The sequence below is a fragment of the Leucopleurus acutus genome (genome assembly GCF_964270905.1).
Source record: "Leucopleurus acutus genome assembly, chromosome: 2".
Lineage (NCBI taxonomy): Eukaryota > Metazoa > Chordata > Mammalia > Artiodactyla > Delphinidae > Leucopleurus > Leucopleurus acutus.
In genome coordinates, this window is record NC_139143.1 from 168,661,296 (window position 1) to 168,675,538 (window position 14,243).

Genomic DNA, 14,243 nt, shown 5'->3' on the forward strand with positions numbered 1-14,243 from the left:
TGGGCTGGCGAGTCATCTGGAGAGCAGGATGACATGCTCAGACCACTCCCTCCACCTGCTCTGCCTACGAGGAGGGGAGCTAAAGCATTCCTGGGCTGGGCCCCTGGCAGGAGCCGCGGTTTGCGGTTTGCCCCACTTCTTGACGGGTGAGGTCATTAATCAGGTTAAGCAGACCCAGTGGTGCGCATGGCCGAGCTGGCCTCTGCCAGATGTCTCCCGCTCGTCTCAGCAGAGAGTCCTTCAGACTGCTTCCCACCTCCTGCTCTGGCAGCAAGGATCAGGGCCTCTGGCAGCCCTCTAATCATCTTGGTGGCAGATGGAACACGTCTAGCCCAGTCTCTGGCTTTCTCTTTTTAATCTGTGAGTTCATAGAAAATAAATGCAAGCCCTGATTTCCAAGAAGGTGAAGATAACAGTAAATTGGTCTGTTAACCCTGCTGTCTGCCCACCCTACCCCCCTTACCTTCCATAGACTGCTGGGCTCGTGAGCAGACAGATGTGGCCAGGATCGAGGTCCTGGCATCAGAGGATCGGAGCCACGTGAGGGGGCAGGAGCACGTGTGCTCTGAGACCTGCCCAGGAGCCATCTGGGATCCCGTGTGTTAGGGGATGAGAGGTGGGAGGGGTCAGCAGATAGCTGCATTCCAGCACTGTCTTCTCTCCTCCCCCAGCCTCCCCACCTTCTCACTCCTAACCTAAGAAGCACAGATTTTGTGCAATGACAAGGAGAGGGAACATTCAGTGCCAGACTTTTAATTACAGTTGCTTCAGGCTGCTGGCCTCCATACCAAATGGCCTCATGGAGAGTGTTCTATCACTGCACAACCAACGGGGTCCAGTCTGTGGTGTGTGCACTTGGCACCTGGTGAGGGTGGGGCTCTGTTCCCACTGGGGAGGGGCTGGGCTCAGATTAGTTCACATGGGCCTCAAGGAGCGCTGCCAAGTGCAGCCTGGGCTTTAGAGCCCCTGGACCAGATGGAAATGCCTGCTGGGACCCTTATAGCAGCCTCCAGGGAAGACCTATGATTGGGTAGGAGAGGGGTCTTTGGGAGGAGGGCCAAGCTCTGGAAGGATGATAGTGATGGATGGTACTGTGCGGTATAGCCAAGTGAGAGGAACACAACGTTAATCTTGTCCTTAACACTTTACAGTTTACAGAGAGCTTTCCACTTTCTTGAGCGTGCTTAATCCTCACATGAATCCGCTTAGGGGACGCAGCTCAGAGAAGGGAAGTGACACTGCCCAGAGTTAAACAGGCAGAAAACGAGGCGAGGAGCCCCGGCCTCGCACTGCAACCAGCAGTCTTTCCATGAGGAGTGGGGGCAGCTCCCCCAGTAGCCAGAGGAGCAGCCCAGGCAGGGGATAGGTTGCACCCCCTTTTGCCACCAGGATGGCCCTCGCTCAGGGCAGCACCGTGGTGACACTGGTGAGCACCACGTGCTCCGAGACTTTGGAGACAGAGCACTGGCTCTGCAAGGACAAGGACTTGTGGCTGGCAGAGGAGCGAGGGCTGGGGGCCTTCAGAGAGCCGCAGGGACCCAGGCCAGGCAGGCAGCAGGAGAAGGCGGCCTTAAACTGCTCCCGGAATTTGCCTTGGTTGAGAGACAGAAGACACAGCCATAAGGAGACAGAAGCAGCAGGAAGGGGCCTTGGGCCCAGGGACACCCACGCAGCTCCAGCCAAGCTGCCTGTGAGGGGGTGGGAGGGAAGGGTAGAGCTGGGCAGGAGAGAGCCCCAAGGCGACCTCGTCACTGCCAGGGAGAGTGAGGACAGAGGCCCTGGAGCAGGTTCCCAAGGAGAAATGCAATTTTCATCTGATTCCTTGACTGCGCTCTGGCTCTGGGCCTGGCTGAAAACGTTTTGTCTGGCTCAGGGAGCTTAGGTCACCTCTGCCCTCGTTGGCGGGCAGGTGGAGGGGCTCACGGCTCACCATCTGTGGCTAGGCTTTCCCCATCTCTGCCCCATGGTGATGAAAATACAGCGGCAGCAGCCCTTGCAAAGGCACTGTGCCGGGCACCTGAGTTTGTCGCCCAGCTCACCCCAGCACCCTGAAGGCCTGGAGTCCTCTAGCCTCACTCCACAGAGGCACGCAGAGGTGCAGTGGCTTGCCCAAGGTCACCAGCGTTCTAATTCCAAAGCCTTCGCTTAAAGGGTAGGGAACAGTGGGGAAGGAGGGATCACCACAGCCATCTGTAGTCAGAGGACACCAGGCAACAGATTGTGCTGGAACTGAACAACCATGTTTCAATCGCCCCACAAGCCTGGCCGGTGCCCAGCAGAGGGCCGAGCACACAGCAGGCGCTCAGTAAATGTAGACCAAACGAAGAAATGCACGTCAGGAAGTCTGCCTGACGTGTCCTCTGCCGTTGCTCGTCTCTTCTGTTCTCCCCTCTGAGCTGGAAACCACCCGGCTAGCCTCTGTTGAGTAATTCTTTAGTTTCAGTGAGGGTTACAGCATTGACCCCAGCCCCTTCTTTAACCTTTCAGCCTTTTCTCAAAGATTGTCCAGGCTTGAGCAGTCATCTGGTCAGTTCTCTAGGCCTGGTCCGAGTCAGGTCTGGTGAGTCACACTCTGCTGAGCCCAGGCGGGGGCCCGGGGTGGGGCCTTTCCACCCTGAGACCGGGAGGTAGTGGAAGGGGGTGGGGGCTATGGGACAGTGGACAGAGGAGGCCTGGGCGGGGGGGGCAGGGGACCAGGGATGCCTGGACTTGCAGAGGGGAGGTGGGAGGGCTGGTGCTGGAGGCAGGTGGATTCAGGGGTAGCCCCCCCAAATTCGGGCCACTCTGCCAGCACGTGTCTAGCTGGGCACGGGGAAGCTGCTTCCCGGCCCTGGGCTGCCTCGCTGGTGGCCCGCCCTTCCCCCTGATGCCTCGATTATGCAGTCATCTTCTCAGGCAGGGGCTCCATCTGGAGCCTGTGTTGACCAGACTGGCTGATTGGCAGTCCTGCTGTGCGTGCATCACGCAGGGGTGGGGGTAAGCTGGCCCAGCCCCTGCGCTCCCCCCCACTCAGTGGTCTGCATAATCTGCAAAACTGGATCCTGGAGCTGGTCACCTTCTTTGGCCACTATTGGGAGTGTGGCCTGTCTCCCACTCAGACCAGGGCTCTTGGGCGGGGACAAGTCTTCTCCCTGAGTGGGAGTTCCCAGAGCAGGGTCCTGATCCCCAGGAGGCAGCAGGTGTATTCTTCCCCGCATGCTTTATTCAGCCTGGGTTGAAGATGGGGAGACCATTGTCCTGGGGACTGTTGCCACCCTCAGTTACTCTGCGTCCCCAGCCCACTCACCACTGAGGAAGTTGTAGATGATGGGGTTGGCGGCGCTGTTGGCGTACACCAGCCAGTGGGAGAAGGTGAAGCAGGCATAGACGGCTTCTCGGTCGCTGGCTTGGCGGAACATCCCAAACACCCTAGGACCAGGGGGCAGAACACTCAGAAATGGGAGAGGTGTGTGTGTGTGTGTGTGTGTGTGTGTGTGTGTGTGTGTGTGTGTGTGTGTGTGTGTGTTGGGCAGGAGTTGCTGTCCTCATCTACCAGACAGGAAAACTCAGAAAAGGAAGGCGAGTTGACCAAGGTCACATAGCTCATGAATGGCTGTAAAGTACAAGAGTCCCACTGCCCCTTCTGTGCACCAGGTAGCCCTTTCCTGGGCCTCTGAGTCTGGGGTCCTGACCACAGTTTGGGGTTCTTGGGTGCAGAACGTATGACCAGAGTGGGCCTAGGAACAGGGACCAGGGTACCTCTGCTCAGTCACCAGCCGTGTGACCCCCTGGGGCTCCCCCTCCACTTTATCATCCATCCCCGTAGCAGCATGATGAGTCATAGACTCATCCATTTTTTAAATAGGGAAACTGAGGTTCAGAGAAGCAAAGTGATATGTCCAAGATCACACAGCCAGGAAGTGACCAAGCACAAACACACTGAGATTGTCTCATGGCAAAGAGCCCAGGGTCTTGCCCTGCCCCCCTCCCCACCCCCACCCCATGGCCTCTCACTTGCTATTCTTCCAGACCCCTGTGGGTGTGGTTGCTCCCTTCCTTCAAGTCTCTGCCAGATGTCACTTCCTCAGAGAGGCTTTTTTGTTTTTAACCATTACATCTAAAAAACATTTATTTTTAACCCCACCAACCTCTGTCACTGTCATTCTCTATCCCCTTTCCCTATTTTTTCTTCAAAGCAGTTATCACTGGCTGACATTGTAGTACATGTCCATTCTCTCTCCCGTCAGATGTCGCCTCCACGAATGCAGGACATTGTCCCGTGCACTCGTTCACTCCGTTCCCAGCCCTAACAACCTGATGATTGAGTGGCCAGACGAGAGAATTTTCACGAGAGCCCCAGGAGGCAGGCCGGTTATTCCCATTCTACAGATGAGGAGATTGAGGCTCAAAGAAGAGAATTACTCCCACAAGGTCACACAGTGGGTGAGCGGTGGAGCCAGATCTTTCTCTGAAGCAGAGAGAGCTCCTTCCTCTGACCCCACCACCTCTCCCCACCCCCAACCACTCCCCACGCGCTCTCACCTCTTGAGGACATTGAGGACACTGATGGGCAGGTAGCAGAGGGCAAAGACCAGCAGCACCACCATCAGCATCTTGGCCGTCTTCCTCCGAGCTCGCATTTGCTTTACCTCGGCCAGGAAGGCACGGGCCCGAGGCGGGGGCTCTGCGCCCATGCCCTGCCCCTGGTCCTCCAGCTGGTCTGAGGGCCTCTTCCAGTTCCTCACCAGGGCCGACGTGGTGCCGGGGATCTGTCCAGCACACACAGACAGCAGCGGTGGGTACAGCTCCTTGGGAGGGTCGTTCTGCTTCGCTGGGCCTGCTGGACCCTGGGGCAGGGGGAGGTGGGCAAGGGAACAAACCCTTGCAGCAGGAAGGAGCCTAATATTCATGATAAAGACCAACACTCTGGACTTGAGTGGACTTCCGTGTTCCATTAGCTCATCGTGAGACCACCCACAATATGTCTCTTGGGACGGTATTATTCACCCTTAGTTGTAGATGAAGTAGGGGACCCTTGACAAGCCCCCAGGTCACAGCCTGGGGCCTGAACATCCTTCCAGCTACCCACCCATCTTCCTTAAATCACCACCTGCATCTGTGGCGACGGGGGTGGTTGGATGACTCGTGCCTCCCCCGGTCCTTGCCTGACCCTGGGAGGCCTGAGCAAGGGGCGTGCAGGTGGACAGCGTGGAATGGCCTGGGCCTCAGAGCATAGGTCCCAGCCTAGGTCAGTGCCGATAGGCCTATGGTGGTTCTAGGCACCTGGAGCAGCCACAGATATTCTCAAGGCCTCTCTCACACTGGACACCTGAATCACCCCACAACAGAAGGGCATGGGGCTAGAGTTCAGGAAACTTGGGATCTAGGGCCAGCTCAGCCATTCAAGAGCTATGTGACCTTGGTAAACTCACTTTTCTTTCCTGAGCCCTGCTTTTCCTGTTGGATAAGGATAGCGACTCCTGCCTTGTGGACCGGGGCATTGTGAGGAGCAGATGGCGAGCGCTGGTGGAGCGCGAGGCTGCTCGTGTTCCGGCCAGCCTCCTCTCCCTGCCCGGGCGCTGATCCAGGACTCACCCCGCTAGTGCCAAGGGCCTCTGAGCATGCCCTCCCATGGCAAACCGCCCCCCTCCAAAAAAAACCCCTGCTGTTGGTCAGTGTGTAATAGAGGAAAGAAGGAAGGCCCTGGAACCAGAAAGGCTCTGCCACTCATCAGCCGTGGCAGATTGGTTGCCCTTACTCAACATTTGTAAAGTGGGTAATATTGCTTCTTTGGTTAGATAGTTGTAAAGACATTGCAAGCAAAGTGCCTAATTTGGACAGCAACACGGAGGTGTTATTGTTGTTGTGGCACTGAACCGAGCATTGGAACCCCACAGACCTGGGTTTTAGTCCCTGATCGTCCACTCGCTGGTGAGGGATTTGGGAGAAGTTGCTTTGCCTCTCTGGGTCTCAGTTTTCTCATATATTAAGGTGGGGATAGGGACTTCCCTGGTGGCGCAGTGGTTTAGAATCCGCCTGCCAATGCAGGAGACACGGGTTCGAGCCCTGGTCCGGGAAGACCGCACGTGCCACAGAGCAACTAAGCCCGTGTGCCACAACTACTGAGCCTGCGCTCTAGAGCCCTCAAGCCACAACTACTGAGCCCCCGTGCTGCAACTACTGAAGCCCGCGCGCCTCGAGTCCGTGCTCTGCAGCAAGAGAAGCCACCGCAATGAGAAGCCCGCGCACCGCAACAAAGAGTAGCCCCCTCTCGCCGCAACTAGAGAAAGCCCGCGTGCACCAACAAAGACCCAACGCAGCCAAAAAAAATAAAATAAATAAATTTATTAAAAAGAAAAAAAAGGGGATAACGGATGGTGGTGAAGGGGGTGCAAGACTAGCTGGGCGTGCCTGGTGCAGTAACTGGCAGCTACTGATATTAGAAGGATGCCAGTTACTATTCGGTTCCAGGGCCGGCACTAGCACTTTCGGCCTTGAGTTTGACGCATGCCTAGGCCTTGCCTCTCTGGTTGCAGCCAGGATGGCATGTTCTGAAGGCAGAGGGCTGTCTACTCCCTCAGACCAGTACCCCTGTCCCCTCCCAGCCCACACAGTGACACCAGAGTGGGCCTCACCTGGCGGCCCCAGAGCTTGCGGAAGATCTGGAAATAGGCCATGGCCATGAGGCCTAGTGGGGCCAGGTAGGTGACAATGAAGAAGCAACTGTGGTAGATCCTGGGATAGAGATCATCTGCAGGGGCCAAGAGATGCAGGGGTTGGGCTCAGTCTGGGAAGCCCCGGCCTGCCCTGCTTAGCAATACCACCCTGCCCTGCTTAGCAATACCACCCTGCCCTGACTAGGGCCAAAGTAAGCAGCTGGGCCCCGTACAGGTGCCATGGCAGAGAGACCCTGGAGTTGCCCAGCCCAGTGGTCTCCATCCTGGAGGGACCCCTGGCAGATGTCTACACTAGAGAAGGTACCCACACCAGAGGTATCCCTGCTAGATGCCTGCTCTAGGGTATCCTCCCAAGAGATACCCACCCCTGGGTGCCCACCCCAAAAGTGCCCTGATAGATGTCTGCTCTGGGGGTGTGTGCCCCGGAGGTGCCCACTTCAGGGACACCTGCCCAAGGCTCCCGCCGTTACCTGCCCAGCGTTCATCACAGACAGAGAAGAGCCGGGTGCGGTTGGCTAGCTCGGGCAGCACACTGCTGCATTCCATGACAGCGGCCTGGGGCACCATGACAGCCAGCGACACGGCCCAGATGCCCAGGATGGAGCCACGGGCACGCCGGGCAGTGCTCTTGAACAGCAGGGGGTGGCAGATAGCATACCAGCGGTCCAGGGCGATGAAGCTGAGAGTCAGCACTGCCACTGACACAGACACGGCCTGCCCCATGGGGACACAGTGTCAGTCCTTTTGGGGGCCATCCAGAGACATGGGGTGAGTGATGGAGCTCACAGCCCAGAAATACCAGGCAGCCAGGTGCAGTGCAAATCCTGACTCCACCACTTACTGCCTGTGTAGATTTGGGCAAATCACTCACCCCCTCTGAGCCTCGTATGCAGAATGGGAATGTATCATCCACCTGGCAGGATTCTTGTGAGAATAAATGAAATTATGGATGGAGAATGTCCAGCTTGAGACCGGGCACATAGTAGGTGCTCCCCTACTATGGATAATAATTTACACTTTAGGAAATAACTACATGCCGGACACTGTTCTCGTTATCCTCAGAACAACCCTTGAGGTGTGTCCTCTTACCCCCAAGGTAGGTAAGGAAACTGAAGCAAGAAAGATTAAATAACTTGCCTAAGGTGGATTTCCTCACCTGCCTGTCTTTATTCTCAGGGTTGCCAAAGTTAATGGGTTGAGTGGGAAACCTCCAAATAATGGGAAATCCAAGAGGCATTTCTCTCTGCCCTGGGATCCCATCCCTTCCCCAGGCTGTGAGGAAAGAGTCCTCATTCTGGGAGGCAGAGATGAACCTAGGCCAGAGACGCAGGGGCACTGGCTCCAGGAGTGCCCCCTGCCCTCTGGGGTACAGGGAGAGGGTCGAGGGATGCAACCCTCTGGCCAGCTCTCCTTCTGGCCCAACAACCGTACAGGACAGCCTGACACCCACCACTGGGAGAGGGAAGGCCCCAGCCAGGAGCGGAAGGGCTGGGGAGGAGACTCTTGCCAGCCCGCCACCTCAAAGCTGCCCCGTTGGGGTCAAGGAACAGGCCCATTCTCTGTCACGGTGGGCTTGCGCCTCTCTCCTGCACTGTGTGCCCGTGTACCTGGAAGTGACTGTACATGTGTCCGAACATGCCTCTGTGAATGTCTATGAGTGTGACCTGGAGGGTATCTCTGTATGAGTATATGGGGCTGTGTCTGTGTCTGTGTCCTTGAGTGTCCTGCCTGACGGCCTGCCCTTGCTAACAATAGAGCATGACACTGCCGAGGTACTGAGCCATGTCCTGTCTAAAAGGCAAGTTTGAGGGTTACTGAGACCTACGCAAGGCCATGGTTTTTGTACTTGGTATGACAGGGGGGTCATGAGGGGCACCCAGGCAAAGCTCACCTGTAGATAGGGGATGACCTTGCAGAGGGCATGGCCGAAGAGCCAGGATTCAGTAATGTCTACCAGCAAGCTAGCCGGCAGGCAGATGGCCGTCACCAGAACGTCGGCCAGGGACAGGTTGACGATGAAGTAGTTGGTGACCGTCCTCATGTGGTGGTTCCGCCACACGGCCAGGCAGACTGCGGGGTGGGAGCAGGATGAGATGAGGCCGGTGGCAGAGCCACGCCCAGTCTAGCTGGGTCCCATCAGTGAGACCCTTCCCCCACAGTACCCAGTAGGGACTTGGGGGAGGGGGAGAGAAGCAAGGCCCAGGACCCCTCCCAGTCCCCAGGGGAAGCCCGAAGACCTAGAGACCTACCCAGCGTGTTGCCCACCAGGGCCACGAGGAACACAGCCACGTAGGCGGCGATGAGGACCCACTCGTACTGCTTCGGGTACAGATAGTCACGCCACAGATAGCGGAGAAACTCGTCTTCGTAGTCTGGAGGCACCGGGGATGGTTCCCCGCTGTCATTGGGGACCCCCATCTGGGGCCCTGGGGTGGCCGAGGGCTCCATGAGCTCAGGAGCCACTACAGCTGATGGACATCCCAGGCTCCCCCAAGGGAGGGGCACCCCTGGGCCAGGCCTTAGCCCACTTCCCTCAGGGGACCCAGAGTCTTGCACTCAGGTGTTTGTGGTCCCAGCCTGAAACCTTCTGAAGGAAGGAAAAGGGAACATTAGGGAGAGTGCCAGGCAACTTGCAGATGAGCTTCCTCTTAATTCTCACAGTCTCGTGGGTTATGGAGAGCCTGAAATCGATGGAGAAAGACAGATCTGCCTTGCCTCCCAATTTCATGCCAGTTGGGTAACTTACCTCACCCCTCTCAGCCTTGGTTTCCCCATCTATCCCGTGGAGTAATAACTGAGCCGGCCTCACAGGGCCTCGCTGAGAAATAATGAGCTCTAATGAATGCCGAGTGCTTTACCCAGAAACTGGCACCGGAAGCCTGCTTCACGGTCATTGCCGGTTGCGACTATTAAGAGCCCTGCTTTGCAGAGGGGGAGATAGAAGCTCAGAGAGGTTGAGCCCCTTGCTCAAGGTCACAAAGCTGTTATTCCAGGTCTGTCTGAGTCCACCAAACACCACAGATTGGAGAGGGGAAGCCATCCTGATTTAAATGTTCTCTCCTGAGTCAGTTCACAGGCCTGAATTTTTGGTTGAAAAACTGGTCAAGGGAGGCTTTTGAAGACCCACGCCCTGCCCACAAGACCTGCCAGACCCTCCCTGGTGGGGGCACACACGCACGCACGCACGCACAAGCGCGCGCGCGCACACACACACACACACACACACACACACACACACACACACACAGTGTGGGTAGAGGTGCAGGGAGGAACTGACAACCTCTCCGAAAGCGAGGGGAGAGCCCCAGGCACAGGGGCTGGGCCCGTCAGCCCCCAGCCCCCGCTAGTCCCCCTTTGAATCCCGTGGCCGCGATGCGCCCCGGTGGCCGCCAGGGGTCGCTGGACCGGCGTGCGGGCCGCCCTCTTCATTCATAAATCCGGCCTCGCACCCCGCCCCTCCTCGCTCGCTCAGACCCGTCCTTTCCCCGGCTGAGAAGGGAGGACCCCGGACGTATGTAGGAGGGTTGCCGATCCCTGGAGACCCCCCGGGGAGCATGAGGGGTCTCCTTCACACCCCCAGCGGGCGCCGGCGGACCCGCTTCCTCAGCGGGACCTCCCTGCATCTCTGGGGCTGTGCGGGCTGCAGTGCGGGGAGCGAGGGCGCGAAGCATTCTTTAGGAGCCTGCCTGCCGGGAGGAGGGCAGAGCATGCCGGGGACCCAGCCTCCAAGCACCCAGATTATCTCCCGAGACTCTTGGCTCCCGCCGAGGGTCCTCTGAAGTCCCCCACCCCGAGCCCGGGGGTCCCCCAAGCCCCGCACCTGTTGGCTGCGGTTCCCCGGCGTCCTCGGCTGCTGGTCCCCCGGTCTTGCACCGGGACTTTGCCTCCCCGCCCCGAAGGCCGATCTCCGGGGACTGGGGTTGGAGGGGAGGGGGCCGGGGCAACCCCCTCCCAAGGATGCGCTGCCTGGGCTCTCTCGGCTGGGCGCGAGCGCTGGCTCCGACGCGGGCTGTGGCTGGGCGCGGGCTCCGCCAGGCTGCGCGCCGCGGAGAGGGGGGAGGCCGGGGCGGGAGGGGCAGGGAGGGGAGGGAGCCCCGGGCCAGTCTTGGCTGCAGGTCTCCCAACCCAGAGACCGGGAGGGAGATGCTCGTTCCTCCTCGCCCCAGACTTCAAGCGTCCATCCCACCTCCATTCATGTTTCCATCCGTTCATTCATACCTTTCGCATTCATTCAACATTTCTGCCTCCGGCTACTCTGCTTTCAGAACGCACCTACTGTGTGCCGGTGGGCCCCAGGTAGCTTTGAAGAGCCACAGTGTAGAGGTGGATCCCAGCTCCACCTCTTCCCGCTGCCTCACCTAGCTGATGAGGATGAGGGCACAGGTGGGTCACTGCACCGCCTCCAGCCAGGCTCCGGCTGTTGCTGGAGCAGCTAGCTCCCAGCGATGCCAGAAGGCCCTGATCGCCCTTCTCCCAGCCTCCTATTCCATCTGCCCTCCAATCCTTTTTGTTCATACCTACTTTCCCCCCTCCCAAGACAGGGACGGTAGGAGGGGGCAGGAAGGGGGGGCACCAGAAGGGCTGATGAATTCAACTAACATTTTCCAAGCTGTGTGCCAGGCAGTGAGCTAGAATAATACAGCTGCCATTTGTACAGTCCCCACCATGAGCATGATCTCATTTAATCTTCACATCAACCCAGTGAGGCAGCTGTTACCATCCCCATTTCACAGATAAGGACCCTGGACTCACATGGTTCAATGACTTGCCCAAGGTCACACAGCAGAGGCCGAGATGGGACTCAAAGCTGCACTCTTCTCCAGGTCTACCTTCCTCCCACGCCAGACGGAGGCTGGCTGGAGCCAGGTGGGCTCACAAACAGGCAAGTCCTCTATAGAGCGAGGAGAGCTGCCAGGGGGCCCAGGAGCTGGGGGGCACAGGACAGATTGATCCAACCAGGGCGTCAGGACAGGCCTCCTACAGCAGGAACACACCAGAGACCTAAAGAATGAGAAGGAAGGCCTGCAGCCAGTGATTCAAGGCAAAGAAAACAACAGGGGCAAAGGTGAGGAGGTTGGCCCTTCCAGGAGTCACAAGTCGGTGAAGGGTGACCTTCTGAGCATCAAGCCATCACCTTGGCTATTATCTGTCTCAGGATGGGACCTTCCTAAAACATCAGATTCACCCTCCCCTTTGACCCTCGGAGAGTCACACCCCTTCCCTCCTGGGAGGTGACTCCTGAGATGGAACTTCCATCTTCCCTGTTGCAGCAAAAGCCTTTTATCAAAGGAGCTAGAGATGCACCATTAGGCACAGAGTGTGTGGGAGGGAAGTTGGGGCAGCCCAGGGGATGGGTCAGGGACCTCCTTCACCTGTCCAGGGCAGGAGGAAGGACTGAGGCTGGCCCTAGGGCAGAACCCTGTCCCTGGGTGGCATCCGCGCAGTGAGTGATGGGTCAGAGCATCCTTGCAGTAACAACACTCTGTCCTGCCTGCCCTAGGTGCTGGCAGAGGTAAGGGAAAGGATCAGGGGACGTGTGTGTGTGTGTGTGTGTGTGTGTGTGAGAGAGAGAGAGAGAGAGAGAGAGAGATGGAGTTAGTGTCTGTATTTAGAAGTAAGGGCTGTGACTGTGTGTCTGGGGAATCCAGTGTGTTGCTGTGTGTGTGTTTGTGTCCCTGAGCCTGCATGTGGGTAGGGACAGGCTCTGGGCTGATGACTGGGGGGCATCCTGGGTGGGATATGTCTGTATGGGTCTTGATTTGTCTCTGTGTGTACTGGTGTTTGTGTCTATGAGGGATGTGTGTGTGTGTGTGTGTGTGTGTGTGTGTGTGTGTTGGGGGGTGTCTGTCTCTCGGTGTGTCTGGGTGTGTGATTGTGGCTTTGACTAGCATTGGCCTCCCAGTGTGTTCTCTTGTGAGTGTGGGAATGTGAGTGTGGTGTGCCTTTGCGTCCATGGCTCTGCGACCGAGCGTGCGTGCGTGGAACGCAGTATGTCTGCCCCCACGGGGATGACTCATCTAATCCCCCACGTGAACTACCCCCCATCTAGAGCTGTGACTGTCTGCTAGGGGCTGGGAGGGGGCCGCGGCACACGCGGGGAGGGGAGGCACATAGCGCCGGACAGTCAAATGACAGCTGCAGCCGGCGGTGTGAAAGGTACAGACCCCTCTGTGCCTGTGTGGGTGGTGGGTACCAGCTGAGCTCAGCACAGACCAGGCTTAGAACCCAGCCCAGAGCTCAGAGTGCCATGATTCAAGGCCTCCCAGACACCCTGAGTTGGAGTGATCAAGCGGCTTCCCAGGTGCCCCCAAGTCATTATAATGGGGGTGCACCTGTCTGTGTGGGGACGGAGTCAGGCGGAGAATCCGCCCCCACCCCCGCAAAGCCCAATGTCACAGAGCCAGTCCCGTCTCCCCTTAAGAGGATTCCCACTTGCCAAACCCTCTTTTCATCCCTCGGTACCCCAGAGATGGCTGCTCCCCAGGACAAAGGATCCTGAGTGATTCCTTGTACCCTGAAGCAGTAGATATTTTTTCCTCCCCTATCAGACCCTGGCCAGGGAGGAGGCTCTGGGTCCCCAGGTCCTGAGTCTGGCTCTCTTAGCCACGGCCTGAGAGTAGGAGAAGCCAGTTGTTTGTCCTCTGCAGGCATGGGGTAGAGACCCTGGTATGCCTGCTCAGAGAAAATCCTGGGGTCCCAAGGGGGCCAGTGATACTCCTGGAGACCCACAAGAAGCTGCAGTTGCTTGGTTTGGGAGCTCAACAGCACTGGACTCTGGGAGCTTCTGGCAAAGCATCTGTGCCCAGGAGAGGGACCCCAGTGACCTCATATCCTCCATCTCCAGGCTGGGCCCTCAGCCTGGCATCTCCTTCTCCCAGGGAGGGCCAGCCTGAAGCCCTTGCTTTGCCTGAGCTGAGGGTCAACCGAGACCACACGACCTCTTTCCTGGAACCAGCCAGCTCCAGCCTTGTTGATCTAATCCTGAGCCTCTGAGCTACAGGTCCCTGTCACATCCATCTTCAAGTGTCAGCCCAGGCACTGGCCCCAGGTGCTGCCTCCCCCTCCCTCCCAATTCCATTGTGACTTACAGTAACCTCTGTCTGGCCAGCACTAGAATAATCAAAATGTAATTGCGTTTTCAACTTGCTAACGGCTGCTACAGGCCCAGGATGGGGATGGGAACACCCCAGGCAGGAGAGAGGTGCTTCTTAGAAGAACAGAGATCAGAAAACAAGCAGAAGTGTGGGGTGGGGCGAGGTGTGGGCCAGCAGTGACTGGGCTGTGAGCCCAGAAAGGGGGATTCTGAGGGCTGAGTCCAGGCAAGCCACTGAGGCAACTGGGATGTTTTGGTCCTTGGGCCCAACAGTACTGGCCTCTGGAAGTTCCTGACAAAGTGCCGTGCCCACGGGATGGACTGAGGGACCTCATGTCCTCCATCTCCAGGCCAGGCACTCAGCTTTTGTGCCCCTTGTCTGGGGGAGGGCTGGCCCTCCTTCAGGGTTTGAGTGGCTGGAAGGGAACCAACATCCACCAGGAGAATGAGGGGCCCAGGTCCCGAGGTCAGGCATCCTCGGCGGCTTCACAAGC

General features: G+C 57.9%; 1 protein-coding gene and 1 pseudogene across 2 annotated transcripts in view; one reads left to right on the forward strand and one right to left on the reverse strand.

Annotated features, from left to right (window-relative positions):
* Nucleotides 1-14,243, forward strand: part of LOC309974959 (methylosome protein WDR77-like) — a 462,921-nt pseudogene that overhangs the window by 280,419 nt on the left and 168,259 nt on the right. The gene's annotated exons all lie outside the window — the stretch shown is intronic.
* HCRTR1 (hypocretin receptor 1) lies at nt 1,402-9,104 on the reverse strand (the record flags this gene model as incomplete). Its single annotated transcript, XM_082834830.1, has 7 exons — nt 1,402-1,592; nt 3,287-3,408; nt 4,522-4,748; nt 6,615-6,730; nt 7,127-7,370; nt 8,548-8,726; nt 8,906-9,104. The coding sequence occupies 7 exons, from the start codon at nt 9,102-9,104 to the stop codon at nt 1,402-1,404; spliced, it is 1,278 nt and encodes a 425-aa protein (XP_082690956.1).